The 22,935-nt window shown below is 50.0% G+C and overlaps 4 protein-coding genes and 1 long non-coding RNA gene across 7 annotated transcripts; 3 read left to right on the forward strand and 2 right to left on the reverse strand.

The window, feature by feature from the left end:
* Nucleotides 1-178: 178 nt before the first annotated feature.
* LOC108154780 (protein pygopus) lies at nucleotides 179-5,086 on the forward strand. 2 transcript variants are annotated; one of them, XM_033388162.1, is made up of 4 exons: nucleotides 179-1,008; nucleotides 1,077-1,504; nucleotides 1,544-3,816; nucleotides 3,935-5,086. In XM_033388162.1, exons 2-4 carry the CDS (start codon nucleotides 1,352-1,354, stop codon nucleotides 4,053-4,055), a joined length of 2,547 nt encoding a protein of 848 aa, XP_033244053.1. In that variant the 5' UTR covers nucleotides 179-1,008; nucleotides 1,077-1,351; the 3' UTR covers nucleotides 4,056-5,086. The 2 variants fall into 2 exon arrangements, with proteins under 2 accessions (XP_033244053.1, XP_017140653.1); XM_017285164.2 differs by having other exon boundaries at nucleotides 1,077-3,816.
* Nucleotides 5,087-5,677: 591 nt separating this feature from the next.
* LOC108154779 (coatomer subunit gamma) lies at nucleotides 5,678-9,425 on the reverse strand. Its single transcript, XM_017285163.2, has 6 exons — nucleotides 9,285-9,425; nucleotides 8,351-9,006; nucleotides 6,822-8,292; nucleotides 6,565-6,750; nucleotides 6,338-6,490; nucleotides 5,678-6,266 (listed from the first exon to the last, which is right to left on the reverse strand). Exons 1-6 carry the CDS (start codon nucleotides 9,322-9,324, stop codon nucleotides 6,136-6,138), a joined length of 2,637 nt encoding a protein of 878 aa, XP_017140652.1. The 5' UTR covers nucleotides 9,325-9,425; the 3' UTR covers nucleotides 5,678-6,135.
* On the forward strand, nucleotides 9,060-9,871 carry LOC108154786. Its single transcript, XR_001775003.2, has 3 exons — nucleotides 9,060-9,254; nucleotides 9,563-9,747; nucleotides 9,815-9,871. It is a non-coding gene; the product is annotated as an uncharacterized LOC108154786 (long non-coding RNA).
* On the reverse strand, nucleotides 9,534-10,902 carry LOC108154783 (putative gustatory receptor 97a). Its single transcript, XM_017285170.2, has 2 exons — nucleotides 9,844-10,902; nucleotides 9,534-9,787 (listed from the first exon to the last, which is right to left on the reverse strand). The coding sequence occupies exons 1-2, from the start codon at nucleotides 10,891-10,893 to the stop codon at nucleotides 9,554-9,556; spliced, it is 1,284 nt and encodes a 427-aa protein (XP_017140659.1). The 5' UTR covers nucleotides 10,894-10,902; the 3' UTR covers nucleotides 9,534-9,553.
* Nucleotides 10,903-11,970: 1,068 nt separating this feature from the next.
* On the forward strand, nucleotides 11,971-22,771 carry LOC108156051 (probable Rho GTPase-activating protein CG5521). 2 transcript variants are annotated; one of them, XM_017287323.2, is made up of 8 exons: nucleotides 11,971-12,560; nucleotides 13,961-14,071; nucleotides 15,086-15,103; nucleotides 15,390-15,561; nucleotides 15,619-16,585; nucleotides 16,648-20,864; nucleotides 20,930-21,126; nucleotides 21,185-22,771. In XM_017287323.2, the coding sequence occupies exons 1-8, from the start codon at nucleotides 12,455-12,457 to the stop codon at nucleotides 21,448-21,450; spliced, it is 6,054 nt and encodes a 2,017-aa protein (XP_017142812.1). In that variant the 5' UTR covers nucleotides 11,971-12,454; the 3' UTR covers nucleotides 21,451-22,771. The 2 variants fall into 2 exon arrangements, with proteins under 2 accessions (XP_017142812.1, XP_017142813.1); XM_017287324.2 differs by lacking the exon at nucleotides 15,086-15,103 and having other exon boundaries at nucleotides 11,972-12,560.
* The last annotated feature ends 164 nt before the right edge of the window (nucleotides 22,772-22,935 follow it).

Genomic DNA, 22,935 nt, shown 5'->3' on the forward strand with positions numbered 1-22,935 from the left:
GAGAAATCATTTGAAAATGTTTGCAATTATTATTTAATTAAACTGAAAATAGCCAATTAACAATCAAACAGTGTTTTTTGCATTGTTACATCAGTTTTTTGCATTAAATTGTCTTCTTATCGAGAGGCAAAGACGCATTTGCAGCTCTGGTCCCTCTTTTCGTCTTGTGGAATTCCGGCATTTTGGGTTTCCGCGAAATACGGTCACACTGGCTGGCAGGCGATGAAAATTATTTATATTTTTTCGCTCTTCCAACGCAAAAATTAAACAAAATAAACAAAGTTAGATGCATTAATGATAAAATCCGACACAGTGCGTCCCCACTGATACTCGGAAGTGTGTGCTACCTTGGAACGCGGCTCAGCTCAAATCCGCTACTCATTAAAAGTTGATGCTGCAGTAGCGCAGCAGCGGCCATCAACAAAAAAGAAAACCTCGAAACCCAATCGCGTGCAAAGTACAAAAAGTGTGTATTATTTAATAATAATTGTCGCTAACCATTATCGTGTGCTAAATATTGGGCACTATACCGCATAGTGGTGCAATTAAAGGCCAAACGCAGCGATTTGCTGCCGCGGCGGTGGTGCAAAGAGAACATAAAATCGCTGGCAAGAAGAAGAGCCTATAGTGGCGCTGTGTGAGAAAATAAAACAAAAAAGACAACACAACGCGCATTGCAGCGTCCACTGGAGGCTTCCACCAATTAAATCGGAAGTAAAATAAATGTAAAGCCAGCACGTAATTGCAATAAACGAAGAAAAAGATCCAGTGCATATTTGTTTTTGTATGCTGCAGGCCGCCGCTGCAGGTGCTGCTGCTGCTTGCGCTTGGCGCTTTCGAGACAACACGACGCTGCCAACGCTGACGACATGCGCGCGTAGAGTTGCCAGCTCCAAATTGCAAAGGTTGCCGTTGTGCCGTTGTTCCGTGGCCGTGTGCCGTGTGCGGAGTGCCGTTTCTTGGGAATAGTTTTTGAAAATTCAGTTGTTCTTGTGCTAAGATGATTCGGTAAATATGTGGAAAATAATTGAGTATTGAACAGCCAAAAAATACTCACGCTCTGCCCTTTTGCTTAGGTCGATATGCTTTTGGCGGTCCCAGGCCGCACCAAGTGGATAACAGTCGAGTGAGAGAGCAGCAGATCAGCGATCACCGTAAAGCCAGCCACCAGCAAACATCAGCATCACTCCATCCGTCATCGGGTGCTGACCACCCGCGGGCTACATCTTCTAATTTCTTCACCCCGCGTCGAGATCTCCAGCGAGGGATTGACGACGCCGCTTAGATAGAATTTCTTCCCCCCGTAGTTAAAGAAAAAGCTGCCACCATTCGGAAGAAAAATACCTCTAATATGACCCATAATCTCGGTATGGCGCCATATCGTTTGCCGGGTCCAGCAGGCGGCCTCTGTCCGCCTGACTTCAAACCGCCGCCTCCGTCGGATATCATCTCGGCGCCGAGCAATCCCAAGAAGCGGCGGAAAACCTCGAATGCGGCCAACTCGGCTGCTGCGGCAGCGGCGGCGGCGGCAGCGGCTGCGGCCGCCGCTGCCAATTCAATGCAGCAACAATCAGCACCACCAACGCCGCAGGATCTGTTGCCGCCGCCGCCGATGGGCGGCTTCGGAGACACCATTATTGCCTCGAATCCCTTTGACGACAGCCCCCAGGTCTCGGCCATGTCGAGCTCGGCCGCCGCGGCGATGGCGGCCATGAACCAAATGGGCGGAGGTCCAGGACCTGGACACTTTGGCGGCGGACATCCGCATCCGCACTGGGAGGATCGCATGGGCATGGGCGGTGGCCCACCGCATATGCATCCCCACATGCATCCGCACCATCCGGGCGGACCGATGGGACATCCCCATGGACCCCCGCATCACATGGGCGGTCCACCGCCAATGCGTGGCATGAGTCCAATGCATCCGCATGCGATGGGACCCGGCCCTGGAGTGGGACTGCCGCCGCATATGAATCACGGACGACCTGGTCCCGGTGGCCCCGTGCCCATGGGCAGTCCCATGGGCGCCATGGCTGGAATGGGCGGAATGAGTCCAATGGGCAATATGGGAGGACCAAGCATATCACCACATCACATGGGCATGGGAGGACTCTCGCCAATGGGCGGTGGTCCGAACGGACCCAACCAGCGGGCCATGCAGGGCTCTCCCATGGGAGGAGCTGGCGGTCCTGGCCAGAACTCGCCCATGAATTCGTTGCCGATGGGCTCGCCGATGGGTAATCCCATTGGTAGTCCCCTTGGACCGCCTTCAGGTGGTCCGGGGCCGCAGCAGCAGCAACAACAACAACAGCAGCAGCAGCAACAACAACAACCTCCGCAGCCACCCATGAACAATGGACAGATGGGTCCGCCCCCGTTGCACAGTCCGCTGGGCAATGGACCGACGAATCATGGCAGTCATATGCCAGGTGGACCCGGTCCAGGTCCTGGGCCTGGGCCCGGTGGCCTCGTCGGACCAGGTGGCATGTCTCCCGCCAACAACAACAACAGCGGCGGCGGTGGAGGAGGAGGTGGTCCGGGAAACAACATGCTCGGCAACAACAACAGCAACAATGCAAGCAACAACAATCAAAATCCTCATCTGTCGCCGGCCGGTGGCCGTCTCGGAGTGCCCACGTCGCTGCAATCGAATGGCCCCTCATTGTCGGCCGCCTCCTCGGCATCGGCAACGGGGTCGACGCCCACGCAAACATCGACAGCGACGACCGCCTCATCGATGTCCACGTCAGTGCCTACATCCTCGCCAGCGCCGCCCGCCATGTCACCGCATCACTCGCTGAACAGTGCCGGCCCCAGTCCGGGCATGCCCAACTCGGGTCCCAGTCCTCTCCAATCGCCCGCCGGTCCGAATGGTCCACAAAACAACAATAACAATAACAATGGACCCATGATGGGCCAGCAAATGAACCCGAATGTTCCTATGCAGCAACAGCAGCAACAACAACAACAACAACAACAACAACAACAGCAGCAGCAGCAACAGCAACAACAACAGCAGCACCAACAACAACAACAACAGCAGCAGCAGCAGCACATGGGCGGTCCTCCTGGTCATGGACCCGGACACGGTCACGGTCACGGTCATGGGCACGGTCACGGTCACGGGCATGTCCATGGACATGGGCACGGCCCTGGCATGGGCATGAATCAGATGTTGCCGCCCCAGCAACCATCGCATCTTGGTCCACCGCACCCGCAGCTAATGAATCATCCGCACCACCATCCGGGTGGACCACCCCCGCCCCATATGATGGGTCCCGGTGGACCAGGCGGCGGCATGCATGGTGGACCAGGCGGTATGCCTCCCCACATGGGCGGCGGCGGCCCCAATCCCCACATGATGGGCGGACCGCACGGGAATGCGGGTCCGCATATGGGACACGGGCATATGGGCGGTGTGCCAGGACCAGGCCCGGGACCAGGAGGCATGAACGGACCCCCACACCCGCACATGTCGCCTCATCACGCACACACCCATCCCCACCATCATCACAGTCCCATGGGTGGCCCCGGACCCAATATGTTTGGCGGCGGAGGACCCATGGGTCCTGGCGGACCGATGGGAAACATGGGACCCATGGGCGGCGGCGGGCCAATGGGTGGACCGATGGGAGTGGGACCCAAGCCGATGACAATGAGCGGTGGCAAGATGTATCCGCCTGGGCAGCCGATGGTCTTCAATCCCCAGAATCCCAACGCGCCGCCCATATATCCGTGTGGCATGTGCCACAAGGAGGTGAACGACAACGATGAGGCCGTGTTCTGTGAATCCGGATGCAACTTCTTCTTTCACAGGTAAATTACCCAGCCAGCGGAATCTGCATTATAATCATTAAAGGGTTTCCCCGTAACTAAACCTGAATCTTTGTGTTCTCTCTATACTTTTTTCTTTCTCTATAATCTCCAATCGCAGAACCTGCGTGGGGCTGACCGAGGCGGCCTTCCAAATGCTCAACAAGGAGGTGTTTGCAGAGTGGTGCTGCGACAAGTGTGTGTCTTCCAAGCATATTCCCATGGTCAAGTTCAAATGTTGAAGCGGAATGGAGGAACGGACTACGGAAGGCAGCAGCGAAGGAACCTATCAATCAACCACCAGCAACAACACCACCAACACCAGCTAGCACTCACTCACTGTATAAAATATCCAAGCATACTCTACTATCTTAATTGTACAATTTATAAGCTGCTCAATAGTCAAGTCATGTCCCCCCCCCCCCCCCTTCCCCGCGATTACCCCCGGATGCCGCCCAGGCCGAGGCCGAACTAAAGTGCCGGAGCAGTGTTGTGACTTTCAGCTCCGGGCTCCCAGGATCCAAAATCCGGCTCAAAATCCCAAATCCTCTTTAAGCGCAAGCAAGCGCAAAAGAAAAAACCTAAACGAAATCTGTAAACGAAATATGTTTAATTGTAATATAAATGTAATGTGTATATGTCTGCTCGTTCAGCAAAAGAAAAGAGCAATCAGACCAGACCAGACGAAGCGCAGTGTGTGTGTGCACCCCCCGCTTGGCGCATCAGGGCAATCAAAAACCAAGCTAAGGAACATCTAGAATCTAGTTTGTAATATAAAGCAAAATTTGATAGGCGTTAAATGTGACAAAAACTTAAGGAAACACACACACACACACACACACGGCCGTCAAAAGCGTCTGGTCTTGGGCTTTTGTTCGGGGGGAAAATGGGGGAAAATCGCCACACACACACACACACAGATAGACAAATACACAAACACACACACACACAGACATAATTATATATATACATATATATCTAACGACATATTTAAATAATAAAAAAAAAGAACGACACCATTTGACGACGGGATGGATATATACAAATTGTAACGAAATGAAATTATCATTGTGAAATTTTGCTGCAAATGTGCGGGCGTGTGTGAGTGCGTGACTGTGTGTGTTATTTGTTAATATCAATTTTATTTTATTTTTTATACCTGCGTGTGAATCTTACATTTTAAATAATTGATTGATTGTCTGATGGTACATTTTACACAATTAAATATAGCAAAGAATTGCGGAGGATATCGACTGCGAACAAAAATCGAAAAGCACAAGAAATTATAAATTCATGCGAAAGATATATAAAAATTTGTAATTTAAGACGAATGTTAAAAGAGCGCAGCGAAAATGGACAGACGATTCAAAAAAGGCAAAAACAAATTTGTAAAAATAGGAAAAACAAAAACAAGTACTCTAGGATATTGCAACTTTAAGTTATTTATAATTAAATAAAACTACAATATAAACAACAAAAAATAAAGTAAGAATGAGTTTTTCACATATCGAATTTCTTTTTGTGGCTCTCAAATTTTCTTGGCCACGAATCGTCACGAATTGTATAATTTCCACTTTTTTTTAGATCCCTAGATCATTTGCAGAGCCAACAAATTTATCAGAGCGTTGAAATCTTCGTTACATTAATTCATCTTTGGGTAAAATATGTTTCAAATCGATGGTAGGCTTCAGTCCAGAAAAACAACAGAGAAACTCAGAGTCGCCCTTAAAATGATTGAGTTATGCACACGACATGCATATTGTTTCTTTTTTACTATTCACGGGAATTCCCCTTTTCAGCGTGTGCTTGAGCACACAATTTTGGATTTTTGCAATTTCTGGACAATAAAATTCTCAAGTTCAACTCTGATTGCATTGCATATACATTTATTATAGTTTATAGTTTTATACTTAAGCTAAATGCACAGGCCAGGCTAATTGGGGGGCATAAACATATACATACAATATATTTTAAAATTTAAATGATGCTGGAGCTGGATGCTACACAAAACCCCTACGTTTTCAAAATGGAGGCAGGCCCCGTCTGGGCAATAACAATTCATGTTCAAATTCAATTCAAAGAATGTGTTTGTGTACGCCACTGGCAAAGCCATTGCATATGGAGTGCTTGCTGGCAGGTAATCGCCAATGGGGGGAGGGGTTGGGCACAAATATTACAGAGACAATCACTTAAACGTTAAAAATTATGAATTTTTTGATTAATTTTTAGGGTTCTTCTTTTTCTCTTTATAGTTGTTGTGTTTGTTTAGATTATATTGACGGCACGCAGAAACCAGACGAGATTCCTGCATGGCTCGCTGTCTTATCCGATGGCCGCTGTTATTAGCTCTGCTACATTCTGATCTGTGCTGCGCACCGTCAGATTCAGCGTAACGCCCTCGGAAAGTGCCAGCTTGGCCCGCACCAGAACCTCGGCGCCGCCTCTAAAGGTGCCTGAAAAATGCCACAAAGAATACAAAAGATTTGAGATACGACTCAGTAGAAGCTGCGGACTAGATTTGTACCCGAACAGAGCAGCGTGTGCAGGTGTGTGCCTTCGGGCACCTTTTCAGAGAGATTTGCAGAGCCCAGGCCAAGGATTTTCATAATAGTGTTGACAGCATCCTGCAACGTAGTGACGGCTGACAGCACAAACGTATCCTCGGCTTGCAGCCACTCTGGGGGATGGCAGAAATATATAGACGTTCATTAGAGATCTCCGCCGTGAATTTTCAAAGGATTGCATTCTTACCTTCACTATCGGCTGCATCCCAGGCCACCTGGAAGTTATTCTTTTTCGATTTCTGTATCTGATCGGCCACTGTGATCTCCATGTCCTCCAGCATATACTCGTCATCATAGCCCTCCTCCGAGTCGGGCTCCCCGGTGTTAGGATCGCAATCCTTGACCACAAATCGCAACGTGGCCCCAAAGGTTGCTGAAAGAGAAGAGAGCATTGAGTACTACATAAGCACACTCTGAGGACCCAGTGGATGACAATCGACTCACCTATGGAACTGCCCGCATCCGGTGGGAACTCCACAATGACATATGTGGTCTGCAGTTCGTTGTACGGCAGCTTTGGGCATGGTACGACGGCTCTGGTTGTGAATCCTTCGGGCAGGGTCAACTCCACGCGCACGTTCTCCAGAAACTGATCGGACAGTGTGTTGAGGCAATCAAATTGAAAGACCACATGCTTCCCAAAGATGTGCTTGATGCATTGCACCGTGTACTCCGTCTCGCTTTCGGTCAGCTGTATGGGTGCCGTGCTGCGATGCACGGGACCGAGCACCTGAATGCCCGGCAGCTGGGCCAACCGCGATGCACTCTCCTCCTCTCGTGTGATCTTCGGCGGGCGTGGGGCGCTGGTGACCAGCATCACATCATTGCTGATCTCTGCTCGGACAACGGTGGCGGCCTTGGGCACAACGGAAATGTCAAAGCGCTTCTCGAGATCGCCGTTCAAATGATCCACCAGAGCCTTCTCCAGCAGCGCCAGCGAGCAGTTCTCGCGCTCAATAATGTAGTTCTTATACAGATCGGCTCGCTCCGTGTTGAGGATGGTCAAGTAGTAGGTGGCACGGTCGCGCACCTCATCATCCGGATCCATCTGGCAGCGGCCAAGCAGAACAAGAATGTTCGTAAGTAAAGCCGGGCAGGAGGCTCCAAATTGGGACAGTGCGGTAACGGCAGCCGCCCGCACAATGGGGCTCTCCAGGATAACACGATTGTAGATGAAGCGGATGTACTTCGAGGGCGTGGCCGCGAAGGGTCCCTCCTTGCCCATCAAATGGAGAATGCGCACCGCCAGCGAGACATGCTCACAGTCCTCAATGAATTCGCAGAGATGCGACAGCCCGGACTCCTTAGCGTCGGCATTCTCCTCAATAATCGTAATGATGGTGTCCACAATAGATGTCTTGTACTCCAGACCGCCCTCCTCGCGCAGCATGCCACTGAGGAAGTTCATCAGGACAGTGTGCTTCCTGGGATACTTGGTGCAGAGGGCACAGATGGCCTGGACCACCACTATCTTGAACTCGTCTGAGATCTCTGCCACAAATGTGGAGATCTGCTTCATTAGACGCTCCACCGAGGACTCGGCGCCGGTCTTTAGAAGCGTGGTAATCGCCAGAGTAGCCACCGATCGATTGGAGTCCGTGATAAGACCCTCCAGGTCCAGATTGCATGTGGTCACCGCTGCCGGATGGGTCATGGCTACCTTGTTGAGCGTCCGAACAGCAGCAAAACGCAACGTGGCCTTGGGCGAGCTGCAGAACAGCTGAAGGATGGAGAAGGCCGGCGACAGCATGCGGTGATTGGTGTTCTTCAGATTGACAATTGCATGGGCTGCCTCATAGATGACCATCTCGCTCTTGTGGCGCAGACAAGTCTCGATAAAGGTGAACAGAGGCGAGTCCGACAGCTCTTCCGAGGGTATATCCTCCTCTTCGATGAGTTTACAGGCAATACGTATCTAAAGAAACATTCGTTAATCAAATATCCACCATAAAATATTGCTTTCCGCCACTTACCAGCATGCAGACAGCATAGGGACTCTTCAGGGAGCTGCGCGTCAGCTTGTTGACCAGCTTCGAGACCGCCAGGCGATCCGATTTGCGAATGTGATAGAGCAGACCGAGGGCATGGTACTGCACCATAATGTTGTCGCTGTTCATTGCCTCCTGGGCCTCGTTGGCCCAACGCTTGACCACATCGCCGGCTGTGGTGGCGAGACGCAGCGAACTGACCAGAGCGGCGCAGGATACAGCGGCGTTCTTGTCCACGATGCACTGCTTCATGTAACGCTCGACGGCCTGCAGCATGGTGTGATCCGTGATACTGCAGAGGGCACGAATGGCAGCCGCACGATACAGATCCTCTTTGCCGGTCATATCCTTGGTCAGCGAACTGGTGACAATGATCACATCTTCGGCCACCGAGCTCAGCTCCTTGATGCCCAAATAGACCATGCGACGCAGCACCACATCCTTGGACTGGAACAGCTTGGTCATCGCGAAGAAGCAGTCGGTGGCCTCGCGTGGCACCAGCGTCTCGCCCTGGTTGATCAGATATAGGATCTTGGTGAGAATGTGAATGCATTTGCGGGCATTCACCGGCGTCTCGTTAAACGTGCGCGTCTCCTGCAGCACAGACGTCTTCTCCAGGTTCTGGTATGCATTTGTCGGGCCTGGGCGTTTTTTTTTTAGGGAGGAAAAATATTTCATGTTTTCCGTCAGTACATACAAATTTGTTTAATAACTTTAGTACTCGTTTTTGTTGTTTTTTTGTATATATATTTGCTGGTTTCTGTGTTAGTGTGTGTGTGTCTATCTGTGTGTGGACACTGCTGGTTGCCAGCGGAGCACCTTTTCCGCAGAGCTGTGCTGGAGTTGCTCCCCTTTATCGGTCGTTGTGGCTCTTCGCGCTGTGCGATTAGTAAGCTCTGGGCGTTAAATTGCTACTCACCGTCATCCTCTTCCTCTTTGTCGCGGCGGAACGAACCCATTATTGTTAAACTTACTTAAAAAACGTTAATAAAACAACTAAAATGACTTTTCGGCAGCGTTTACACGTCACGTAGTTCTCGCACGAACCAGTTCGATTGAATCGGACCTAGTTCATATATCAATAATCGTTAATCGTGTTGGAGTGTGGAATATTTTTAAACAATAATTCTTTTGGTTTATTGATTCGTAAATATCAAATATTCTTGAATTAAAATGACGTTCTTATTTCTACTTCAGCGAGAACCGCAGCGTGAGGTCACTTTGTATCAGGATTAACAGGAATCCAGTGACTGCCGCGAAAATTGTGTTGACCAACGAGCTGTTCAGCTCCAGGAGACCCAGAGGCATCAGTTTATATTCGATTGTGGACACCTGTAGCCAGAAGGAGTTGACAACTTGCCTGAAACGCACATCAGCATACTGTAGGTCTATGCGCTGCAAGAGATCTCCAGTTTTCTTGTTCTAAATATTGTATAACCATATAAATAGATAGTTCTTGGGGTACGGGAAGCACTTACCTCCTGCAGCATTTGACTGCTTATACGAGATACCAGTATGAATTCCATGAACGGCACCGCAAGGAAAACCAACTGAACAATGGCTTGATACAGATCAAAAGGCTCTTCATTGATGTAATAGTCGGCAATGGCCAGGTATTGATTGTAAAATCCCAAAGTGATGCCAATCAGATTCATGACCATCGACATGACCATGGACCAGTCGGTGAACCGCATATATCCCCTGGACCGTGAAACAGTCAGGACATACTTTATGACCAGCTTATCCAGACTGTTGGCCAGCTCGCAGCAGCGTCGCATGCGGTAGTAGGGCTTCTGAAGCTCCATCTGCAGTGGCGTCTGCATCATGTTCACCTCCCTTACAATGCTGCGTATCCGCTTATTGATTGCGGCAATCATTAAGTTTGAAATCACCAGGCCACCAAAGAAGCAGTTGTTAACCTGGTTGGATATTATCAGAGGCAGCATGGTCTTTACGGACGTCTTACTGGTCCATTCCATCTCCGGATGGGCTCGATTCTGGTAGAGTATCAATGTTACGTACACAATCAACGGACAGAGTATCATCTTAAGGACAGCATCTAGGACTGCTCGCCACACTATCATCATCGACATGTCCAGGGCATTGGACACTCGAAAAAGTGGAACACTGTTCTGGAAACGGAGAATGCTACCTGTGATACCCCACTGTGTCACATAGTTGAGCAGACAAATGCAGACATTCATGTAGCAGTATATCTTAATGGTGTCCCTGCTGCTGATGCGGCCACTTGTGAACTCATCATACACCTCCCACACATAGTACACGGCAAAGATCAAGCCCACCAAAACGCTGTAGACAGCCACCGGTTTCGAGAATATAAACTTTTGACGTTTTACACTAAAACGACCCCAGTAAATTCCGTACAGAGTGTTCAGAAAAATGGTTATGGTAAGACAGGGCAGCACAATTTTACTCTGAAATTTCCAGCGGTTAAAGCGACGTGGTAGTAGCCGTTTCAAGAAGTCCGGTAATACCCATCGTGTTGTTTGTCCTTTGAGGTATTCCATTGTACTAAACTTGGGGTGGAAAAGGGTTTTTCCCGCGCCACTGATTTAATTGCCGTTTAATTACGCTTAGTCCTTATCGCTGATTCAATGATATCTATCGTAATTGCTTTGGCGAACTCAACGAAATTGGTAAAATTAGAAAGGTATTGAATCGTAAGAAGCATTGGGCTCTTGCTATTTCCAGAGCTGAATGGAAGTCTCCAATTTTAAATTCTAATTCACGATATTCTGTCGTATAAACGGCGAATGAACCACTTTCAAACAATTTCTATTTGGCGCGCACCACTCGGCTCTTTTTGCTTTATTCAAATCGGTTGGGGCTCTCTTTGTTGCTCTCTCTGAATCGGTAGGTAAAAATGAGTGCTGTATGGGCCAGACTCATGTGCCGAGAAAACGAGCAGCCATGTCCCACAACATGGGCAACGTTCTGCATACCCTAGGGTAAAGGATATGTATTATAGACTTGCGGAAATGTTTGTTATCCCAGGCTCTGATGGATGCAGAAACTAGTCAGTCTCTGTTTGAAAGGTATTTAAACGAAATTTTGCAATTAGCGGTCTTCTTACAGAGACCAATAATGAGTATCGGCATCAGGATATACAGGAAACTAATCAAATGCGGGAATACGTTTAAAACATATCAATTTTTTTAATTACGTTTTAAAAACAGTTTGGAAAATAGTATCTTCATATCAAATCAACAAAATAGGGTATCCAAAGCTATACTCCGACTTAAACGCAACAAGTCTTCAAATGCCAGCAACATTATATAACGACACTACGACTGTTTTTTTTTTTGAATATTTTTTGTTTAAACCTTGTTTTAGTCAAATTACAACAAATGAGAGTTTCTTAAAGTAATTAATCTTGTAGAAAATTATTTCATCAGTGGGATACGGCTATGTGGGCAGAGCTAAGGGTCTTTGAATATTTCACCAAAAATAATGCAAGTTTAATAATTTTAGCGCAGTTCAGGTGAAAGATGTCATGTTTTTTTTTTTGCTCAGATGAAATTTATTTATTTGCCGCCATTTAGCTCAAATCGTTGAAATGTTTAAATAGAGGGGGGCTAAGTGGGCTAAGTTCGATTTCTTATCGATATACGATATATTCGCGACGCATTTGAAGAAAAGAAAACATTAAATTTGGAATGTACGATAATGTGGTTGTAAAATCGTCTCCGTTGGCCTGCAATTGTTATTTCGCGTCCGCCGTGTGTGTCAGTGAATAATCGAAGATGAGATAGAATCGGGAAAACCACCAGAAAGAGCGACCAAAGCAGCAGAGAAAAGCCTCCCAAGCACCCCCTTTGCGCTGCTGCTGCTGGCAACGTCAGCGGGCGAGCGGACAAGCGGGACGAGCGGGCGTTGCTAATAATTTCTCCGGGGCGCTCCGCTGGACAAAGTGTTTTGGTTAGCGTGCGCGTATAAATAAATAGCTGAAAAAAATAGCAAATAGAAAGTGTATACCCCCACATGCCTGTGCCTGTGCCTGCGCCCCAGCCCCTGCCTGTTGTGTGCGCAATTTTCTGCGTTGAGCAATAGAGAACACAAGGTGCAAAAATGTTTACCAAAAAATCGCATGCTGACGTTAAGAAGTCGACGGCCAAGCTACAGGATTGCAAAAAGGATTCAGCCTCACGCCTGCGACATCTGCGCATGATATTGGGTAAGGTCGTCCCCAGAGCCCAGAGCCCAGAAACCAGAGACCTCTGTGTCCACTGCGTTGGCGGTTCAGTGATTCGAGTGTTAATTATTTCATAATTTATTTGCATTCAAAGCAATGGCAATGGTCGGAACTGGTCGGAATTGAATCGAATGGTTGTCCGAGCCTCTGCAGGCAGGTGGGTGTCGCTCGAACCATTTTTGTTCGCTCAATGACGTTCAGCCCACAGACCATAAGTGGGGCCGCCAGAGCGTTGGCCATTTCCTGTTGGGCGCAAAGCGCAAAAGAACACAAAGCACACACACACACACATACACACAGTTCTCTCTCTCTATCTCTCTCCATCAGGCAACATTAATGTATGCAAATAAAAAAACAACACACATGCTCCGATGCTCCGATATACTCCGCTATGTGGCAAGCGGCGGGATGTGTGAAAAACCACGTTAAATGATAAACGAACAGAGCGCACAAGAAGCTATAACCCAAACGGCAACTGCTGTCGACGAGTTTCAGTTCAAGTCGTGTAGATATAGCCCCCCCCTTCTAGCCATTGCCTTCTGCCTGCCGCCTCCTCCTTGACTCTGACTTTGAGTGGCTTTCTTTTTGTGTCACTGAACGAACGATTTCCAACAGGTGCCGGAGCTATTGCTCTCCGGCTGTTACTGTTGTTAGTTGCCTTTGTCCCTTGGCAAATTACACGCATTACACATTCTTCCCATTGGGTTGAGCGAGCGTTCCCAATTGTTGCAGCCTATTGTTGTTGTTGTGTTGTTGTTGTTGCCACACAATAATCATCATCAGCCGCGCAAAGCGGCAGACATCTTCGTTTTGGCCTTCTATGAAACCGGTTTCTCAGAGGTTTCTTACTTGGCTTTTACTCTTTGTTTAGCTTTCTTCTGTTTTGCAGTGTGCTTTTGCCGATGACAGCAGCCGGCACTCCTCCCTTCTCCCTCCGCCCATCTCTCTCCTCCTTCCACAAATGATTCATACAGCAACAACAACAATTGCTGGAACCCTGAACACCCATCATAACGTGTTTCTTTTTTTTAATAGCTTTTTTGTTGTTGTTGTGCATCGTCATGCGTGGTTTTCCATAGATAATTCCTTAATGGAGATATTGGCTTGGCCGCCTGGATTGGATTTGCTGCAGTGGTTGGTGGTGCCTCCCTCTAAAGCTTATCAGTGCGCCGGCAGGTGCTTCAGATTGCGGCCTTTAGGACCTGCCTGCTGTTTTGTGCCCCGGCTCTTATCGGTTATTTCTGGCGGGAACCTGGAACGGGGTGGGGGGGAACCTATAGATAAATAGAAACCTTTGATGGATTGTATTTAAGCAATATGCAATTTGTACTCGCAATCTCTCAACAACTGTCCTCGTTTTTTTTTCTTTTTTGTTTTTATAGATAATGTCGAGCTTGAGGAGTCCAAGTCGCTGTTCGAGACCAACTATAGTCATGTGTACTTCATACTCTACGACACCTTCATACAGGCGGAGGCGAACCTAAAGCAGAAAGGTAATTTCAACTTTAATTCTGAGGTCGTCGGCAGTGCTCCAAATACGGAGTGTCTTGTGTACCCTATCCATTGGATGGTGCCCCAAATATGGAGTGTTTTGTACCCTTTACATTGGGTACTTTAAACATTTTGTTTTTAATGAATGTTTTTCACATCTGTTTATATGTTTTTTAGTAAAGAGAAATCTGTACTCTTCGAAAACAACCCTAGGGGAAAACCTATTTAATGTCTGTTACACTAGAGGGTGCGATTTTCGAGTTTCCCCGCGAATGGCATATTTGATATTTTTTGTTGAGATAATATACCAAAAACAGAAATATTTTAAAATAGCAAAACTGACTGTTATGAATACTATAAACCTGGCTAACATAAAGCGATCAACTCTGCTTTGAAACTATCAAAGCTAGCTGCTATAAAACTGTTGAAGGTGGCCTGGCGAGTACCTGATAGTGCTGATTGCTATGAAATTACCAAAGCTGGCTGCCACAAACAGATCAACTCAAATTTTGTAAGTGGCCTGTCGAGTACCTAATAGTGCTGACTGCTATATTACCAAAGCTGGCTGCTTTTAAACAGAAAATCAGCTGTTTTAGGCCAGTCCCGTGTGAAATGTGCTATTCATGAAACGATCTTTCGAAAGAGTATCCAAACTTCAGTCTCAACGAAAGTATTAACCGTCTCCCCTCTCTTTTTTTGGCCCACTTAAATTCGGTTAATTTTCTGGTATCTTTACCGACGATTTATTTTCAAGCAATTAAGCAGCAAAGCAAAAAGTAAACTGCGACGACCTTAAATGGGGGACTGAGCTTCTTATTATGTTTGGGTTTCCATTAATCTTAATGCTTAGTCCCATTAAATAGTAGAGATAAATAGTAGCCGAAAAACATATGAGATGCAAATATTCTAAATTGTCTTCCATTCTTCTGTTCTTTTACCCTAAAATCTCTCTTTCTCTCTCAATTTCTCTATATATTTTTCTCTCTGTGTTTTTTTGTAAATCCCCTAACTGGCAGAACTTCCGTTTCATATTGGTAAGTTTATGTGGTTTTTCTATTTGATACAAAATTTGATACAAAATTGAATTTGCATCCGCCCAAGATCTTGCTTTGAAAATCAGTTTTCCATACTCTCATGTGTCCATATGCCCTACTCCTCTCTCTCTGTATCTCTCTCCCTGTATTTACGTATCTATTTATCTGCACCACATGCATCTTCTATCTCCATGTCTATGTCTCCATTGGAATGTTTAGCTAGAGCCAAAAATGGGTTCAAACGTGTAATTTGTCATTGATTTGTAATCGAAACTTTATCTCGCAGTCCACAAGGCGCATCGCGAGGAGCTAGACGGTTCACTATGGCTGCTGGAGAAGATTCTGTGCCTGCTGCCAGAGCTGTTGGCCCGTCGCTGGCAGTGCCACTCACTCAGCCGCATCATGGCCAAGCTGTTGCATCTGGGAAACTCCCCAAAGCTGAGAAGGGAAGGCGTCAGGTGAGTCCCACACAACAGCAAATTGGTCTCCTCTAATGTGCTGGTTCTTTTCCACAGATATTTCCTGCTGTGGTACCAGACGCTGGGCGAGAATGCACCCGGCTATGTGCATGCCATGTATGCGGATCTGATACCCGGCCTAATTGTCCCTCAGAAGGGTGTGATGGGCCCCGACACGGAGTTCAGCGCCTCGGACTTTCTCACACATCCGAATATGAAGGCAGACGGCGGCATGGCGTCCGTTTTTCACGACAATGCCTTCTCCCATCCCGTGCAGAGCTCAGAGCTGGTGGCATTGCTACCGCCATCCTCCAGCGAGAAGTCGGCGCCACCAGATCCCCGCGATGGACTCGAGGTGCTGCTCAATAGCATGGTCCACACGGCCGCGTGTCTGCGATGGCGCGACAATCGTGCGCAGAAGGATCATCGAGCCTTTGCCTTCCTGCTGCAGCGTTTCATGGATGTTTTCCTGCCCGTCTTCTCGCCAAATTTCGATGTCACCTGCTCGATCTACAATCCCCGCCTGGATATGCCTGTGATGCGATCAATCAACAAGAAGGACGAAGTCATGGCCTCCTGTGTGGTGGTGCTCATTAACTGGGTGTCGCGTTTCACCCACGAGCGTCTGCTCAGCCACCGACTGGACTGCACGCTCCACATCGAGGATGTGGATCATGTGCGTCTGCAGGGCTATCAGCAGGGACTGATCGTACGGGATGTCTTCTACGTGAGTCGCGAGAACATCAACTTTGTCCACGAGGTTTACCGCCAGGCCTTCCTCCTGAACTTCACCTCCAAGCCGCAGATCGAGGCCATACGCACGGCCATTGCGGTGTATCGGGACTGGATGACGGGGGAGACGCCACCGCCGTTCCTGCTGGAGCCCAACGATGATCCGCCGTCTGCCTCGACGGCAGGTGGAACGCCACGTAGCCAGCGACTGCGCACGCCCTCTTATGTGGGCGCCATAGCGAACTCCAAGGAGCAGCTGGCCGTGCGAGCCGGCAGGCAGAACGTACTACAGGTAAGCGTCTCGAGATGCATATCCTTGGGATCTTCCTTCAACGAGTCTTTTCTGCTTTGTAGGTGTTTGTGACGAATGCTGCCAACGTTTTCCTCGTGAACACGGCCAATCTGAACATTTGTTTCCCCGCACGATCACGCAACTATCGATCCACGCCGCTGGAGGAGCAGACGGAGATCTGCAAGAAGGTCCTCAATGTCTATCGCACGATGGTGATGAACACGGACATGGATTCGCGCACGTGGGAGCAGCTGTTGCTGGTCCTGCTGCAGGTCACGTCCGTGGTGCTGCATCAAAATCAACATCATCATGGATCGGGGATTGGGGGAGGTGGTGCTGCTGGTGGTGGTGGTGGTGGTGCACCCAAGACGGCCACTCTGGGCGGCATCTTGGGATCGGCCATCTTCCAGACGCTGATTGTCACCTGGATACGGGCCCACACCAAAGTCCCGGTGAATGTGCTGCTGTGGGAGAAGTTCCTCAATGTCCTGCAGTCGCTGACGCATCGCGAGGAGCTCATTGTCGAGTGGAACAAAACGATACAGACTTTGACGCGCGTCTTCTCGCGCTACACGTACGGCATTAGTTTGCTCGACTTGCCGCTGGATCGCGTGGCCGAGAGTCGGGCAGAGAAACGTCGCCGCATCGGCACCGTGTGGCAGGGATCGGGCGGCAGCAGCAGCACTATGGCCAACGGCGGACCCGCCGCTGGCTCGGCCATCAGCAACAGCAGTCAGAGCCGTCAGCGCGAATCGCTGGCCGAGTCGAACAGCAGTCGCTCGGACGAGGCCTCGCAGGTTGCACTGCTGCCCTCGGGGCACCACCCACGGCCCCATGGCCACCAGCACTCGCAATCGCAGGGTGGCACAGGGCACGGATCGCGACCTGTTCCCCTCACCCCGATGCTGAGCAGAAGCTATAGCGAGGGCAGCTTAGCGTCGGCGGCCAGAAACTCACGCATCCGCCGACGACGAGCAGCCACGCCCAAGCCGAAGCCTCTGCAGCAGTCACAGCAACTGCTGGGGGAGCATCGGATGCAGCAGTGTGGTGGTGGTGGTGGTGGAGCATCGAATGCACAGGACTTGAGGCGGGCCATGTCGCTGGACTCGCTGGCAGCGATACCCGCGAGAAAGGGAGGCGACACGGACGAGACGGATAGCTACCAGGATGGCGACAATGAGAGCGGGGCGGGGTCGCGGAGTCCGTCGCCAACGGCCAGCAGTGGAATCGAAGGGGGATCCATCAAGGATGCCCAGCTGCATATCGACGCGAGTCTGGATGATGCCAATTCCGGGAGCTATGGCAGCGGCAGTGGATCGGGCAGCATGTCCGGTCGTCGCTGCATCATCCTCGGGGGTTCAGCGGAGGGCTGGCACCCGGATTCCACTTCGATTATGTGGAAGCGCATGCTGGGCGCCCTGGGCGATGTGAATCGCATACCAAAGGCGGATCTGCACGCCCAGGTGTTTATGCATCTGCTGGAGATGACACAGAATCTGATAAAGATCAAGCAGAATCAAGGGATATCCACGGACAACCAGAGCACGCCGCCGACTCCCACACTTGTGCCGCCGATCGGGATTGTGGCGCCTTGGTGCTATGGCTCCCTCACCCTCGATCGATCCTTCAAGAAGGGCAAGCTGTGGGCGCTGCAGTTGCTCTGCTCTCTGGCCCTCCACGGAGCCGTGGGCCGGCAGCAGTTCCCGCTGTTCTATCATGCGCTGCACCAGCTGCTGACTGGAGAGGACCGCGACCTCATCTATGCCATTCTCAAGTACTTGGAGGGTCCGCGGCTGCTCAGCTTGCTCCTGCCGGGACACACGCTGCTGCTGCTCGATCTGGTGCATGCGAGTGCCATACTCCTCACCTCCCTGGAGGTCACCCGCAGCACGCCGAGGGCCGAGGTGGCAGCCCTGCTGGGATCCCTGCTCTGCTATCCGTCCTCGCTGCTGCCGCGTCCCGTGCTGCAGCCCTCGCCACAGAAATTCGAGCTGATGGAGTGCCCCGATCTGCAGGATCACATTCTCAACATTGTCCTGCGTTGTGCGCGTCGCGAGCCCTCTTCCAAGGCCCGCTGCATAGCCCTGTCCCAGCTGGGCCAATGGCTGCTGCAGCGCCTCTCCCAGCCCTCGACGAACTCTGCCGCGGGCCGGGCAGTGCCCTTCCAGCAGGCAGTGCCGCATCCCAAGGATATCCATCCCAAAGAGTCGAAGAACTTCAATCCTCGCATAAAGGAAGTGCTCCAGGTGCTGCTCCAGGCGCTCCAGTTCAAGCATCACACCATTGCCATGGTGGCCGTCGACTCCCTGAAGCTGTGTGCCGAGCGGGGCCGTCAGCTGGCGGCGATAGAGCGCGTTCCCCAGCTGATCATCACGGCGCTGTGCAAGGCCCTGGAGATCCAGAACGTTTCGAAGCCCAAGGACTCGGACAAGGTGGTCCTCACATCGTTGATGCTCTGCCTGGGGGAGTTCTGTATGGCGATACCCGCCACCCTGATGCTGGCGCCCCTCAACGAAAACGGCGACACACTGGTGCTGCAAGTGCTGCGCGTGCTCCTCCAAGTGGCGTCCGGGGCGCCGCGTCACGAGCGGGTGAAACTGACGGCCGACGATGATTTCGACATGCACATTGCCCACGACGATCTGCAGGGCGATGGACGACTGCCGGAGGCCACCTATCAAACGTCGGAGACCATTCAGGCGTGCATCACGGCGATCCGGCTGTGCGCCAAGGCCGTGTCCATGCACCTGGTCACCCACATCGGTCACTTTCCCATGGGCATTGGAGCCTCGCGGCTCAGTTCGATGGTGGAGGAGCACGATGACATTGGCGGGTCGGCCCTGGGCAGCCAGGTGGACACACGACGCGACTCTGTGGATCTACCCTCGGTGGTGAGTGCCCAGAATGTGCAGCTGTTTATGCTCAACTCGGGTCTGGTGGCCAGTTTCATAGAGCTGCCGACGCTGAAGCTGCCCGGCGGCGGCATCACCGCCGGCCTGGTCACCGCCGAGAAGCAGGTGCGTGTGCTCATGCGGGATCTGAATGGGAAGGCATGTTGGGATGCCTCCATACTGTACTCGGAGCCGCGCAAGACGGAGGAGCCTACGTCGCAGCGACCAACGCCAAAGCTCCATCACCAGCACCAGCAGCAGACGCTGGACTCGATGGCGTCCTCGATGATGGGAGTGGAGATGCAGCTACCGCGTCACACACTGCGCCATCGGCCGGCTGGAGTCTTGCCGCTGGCCAAGGACATGGCACCGGATCTGGACCAGCTGGACGACATGCTGGCCTACATCGGGCACACCAGTCCTGAGTGTGTGGCGCCCAATGTCGCCCAGCTGAATGCCCCGACCAGCAGTGCGCTGGGCAACAACCAGGAGGCACAGGCCATCTCTGTGATCCTGAACCAGCGGCTGCTCGAACAGGAATTTGTGACGCACACGGCCCGGGCGCATTCGCCAGCGTTGCGGCACGCCGGCTCCAGCTCATCGCTGCAGCATCATGGATCATCATCGGTGGACCAGCGGTCCCTGCACTCGGCCTCCGCCTCGTTTGACTCGCTACCCACCCGCACGGAGATGCCCTTCCAGTATTGCCGGCTGCTCTTCTCGCACCTGGGACTCGCTGGCTGGGAGCGGCGTTCGCGAACGCACCTGCTGCAGAGGACGGAGAAGCTGATGCGAGAGCTAAGGAATGTGGATCTGCAGAAGTGTCGCGAGACGCACAAGATGGCCGTCATCTATGTGGGCGCCGGGCAGGAGGACAAGGGCAGCATCCTGCGGAACACCAGCGGCAGCAGCACCTACGAGATGTTCGTGTCGGCTCTGGGCTGGGAGATCGATCTGGAGACGCACAATGGCTTCTTGGGGGGATTGCCGCGGCAGGGATGCGGAGCGACGGCGCCCTACTACGCCACCCCCTTCCTGGAGGTTGTCTACCATGTGGCCACCAGGATGCCCTCGGATTCATCGGAGGCGATGCTGCTAAAGACGCGACATCTGGGCAACGATGAGGTGCACATTGTGTGGAGCGAGCACCACAGGGACTACCGGCGTGACATCCTGCCAACAGAGTTCTGCGATGTCCTTATTGTCGTCTATCCTCTGAGAAACGGCCTGTTCAGGGTGACCATCAACCGGAAGCCCGAGGTGCCCTGGTTCGGTCCGCTGGCCAACGAGAGCGTTGTCAACGGCGCCTGCCTGGCCACCCTCATCCGGGCGACAGCCATCAATGCCAGTCGAACGAAGCGCGCTGCCCTGCCGCTCTACCAGCAATTGTGAGTCCATGACACAACCTTCAATCCAAGCATCCCAATGACTTGTGCTTCCTTTTTATTTGCAGTTACGAGGAGCGCAATCGTTCGCTTGACAGCGTCTCGTCGCGTTACAAGGAGAGCACTACATTTGAGGATTTCGCCAGTCGCATCTACAACCCGATGCCCTTGTCCACGCTGGGAATGCTGCGGGAATCGAATGCCAGCAGCTCGGCGGCGCCCCTGGCCTCGGCTCTACTCGATCATAATCGCGCCTCAGTGAAAGGTAGGCAAGTCGAAGTCGATTTAGAGGATAATTTGATGGACAACTGGTCTGATTGCAGGTTGGGTACAGGCCTCGATTGATTCGGGGCCAATGCTGGGCATTGCCCCATCTGCCTCGGCAGGATCAACGGCGGCCATGGAAGCAGCGGCGGCCAGCAGCATGATATCCACCTCGCCCCGCGGTTCCCGCAAGCTGGGTGCACCATTCAAGAGTGTGACCAAGAAGCATTCGCTGCAACAGATTGTCATTGGGGGTGGCAGCAGTACTGCCAGCGGGGATACACCGCCCGAGAGTCCAACCATGCCGCATCGACGCTTTAAATAATATTTCTCCTATTCTTTCGATTCCCAATACTAACATTCCCCACGCCCCGCCCCACCCCACCCACAGTTCGTTCCAGGCGATGCACAATCCCACGATGAAGAACACATGAACAGAGTCGAACAGATGCCGGAGAGTTCTGCAACAAAAGTATTGCGAAACACGTTTCCTCCTATGTTAATTATTGTAATTTATTTCTTTATTCGCTTTCCATTTAGTCTAACTAATTAATGTAATTAACTATTTATTTGTTGCTAAGCCTAATACAATGCTACTCTCTTTTCCATGCCCCTCCATTTCCAAGATCACACTGTGTTTTAAGTACTTGTGAATTTTATTTAGCTTATTAGGCATTTAAGATATATACATATGTATCCTTTTTACGTATTTATTGATGATTTTGCTACCATGTTACGTCCACTCAAATGATTTATGAATTATGTATTTAATCGCTGCACTCAATTATGTTCATGATTTACGATTTCTTTGATTAATTTGATGTAATGTTTCATCGTTAGCTTTAAGTGCAGAAAGTATGATCTAATTGCATTTCGCTGAGCAGCTGAAGTATGCGTTTAATTCAAGGCAAACTGTTATCCAATATTACTCCTATATTCGATCATTATTGTATGTTATCTTTTACCCAATCAAAGAATTCGAAATTCGCACAAAATGCAAGAATAATCAAAAATTTCAAATCCCCTTTAAGTAGGTATAGGTATATAAGTCTCTTGCTCTGCTGCCCGTTTAAAGCAAACATCTACTACTAGTATTATGTAACTGAGCTCTATGTATAGATACATCCCCATCCCCCACCACCACCCTAGTCTTAAGCATACCCCTTCCCCCCACAAAGCCCTTTCGTAAACTCAAAAACAAACAATGTTCAAACCCAAAAAGGCCTTTTATTTGTGTGTAAAAAACTGAAATTGTTACATGGATGATTTATTAACAAATCGTAGAGATACGTTATGTATATCTTTCGCTTTGTTTCTAACGAATTGATCAAATTGATATATTTATATACATTTACATACATGTTAATTTTTTTTTTGTATTTAAAATGTAATACGGGCAACTGAAAAGTTAATGGCAATGTGTTTTTGTTGCACAAAAATGTTTTATGAAATCTGTAGTCGAATTAACACACAATTAACATTAAGGAAATTTTTGTAAGAGCAAAACGAAACGAAACGAAACGATCGAAAAGTAAAGTAAAAAGTATGTGAAAATTTTGTAACTAACATCCAAGTAAATGGCATTATATACAACCTACATTTACAATTGCAATATACTTATGATATTTACTAATTTATTTGAGAAACAGTCGCGAGTATTTTTTCGTACAATAAATAACAATGAAAACCAAAAAAAAAAGAAAAAGGCTTAAGCAGAGTCCACCCTCCCTTCTGGGCCTTCCTTCAGGTGTGTTTCTGTTTTTGGGCCAGATGTTGTTTAATGTTTTTGTGGTAATTAGCGGACACGCAA

The sequence above is a fragment of the Drosophila miranda genome, chromosome 2, assembly GCF_003369915.1.
Source record: "Drosophila miranda strain MSH22 chromosome 2, D.miranda_PacBio2.1, whole genome shotgun sequence".
NCBI classification, from domain to species: Eukaryota; Metazoa; Arthropoda; class Insecta; order Diptera; family Drosophilidae; genus Drosophila; species Drosophila miranda.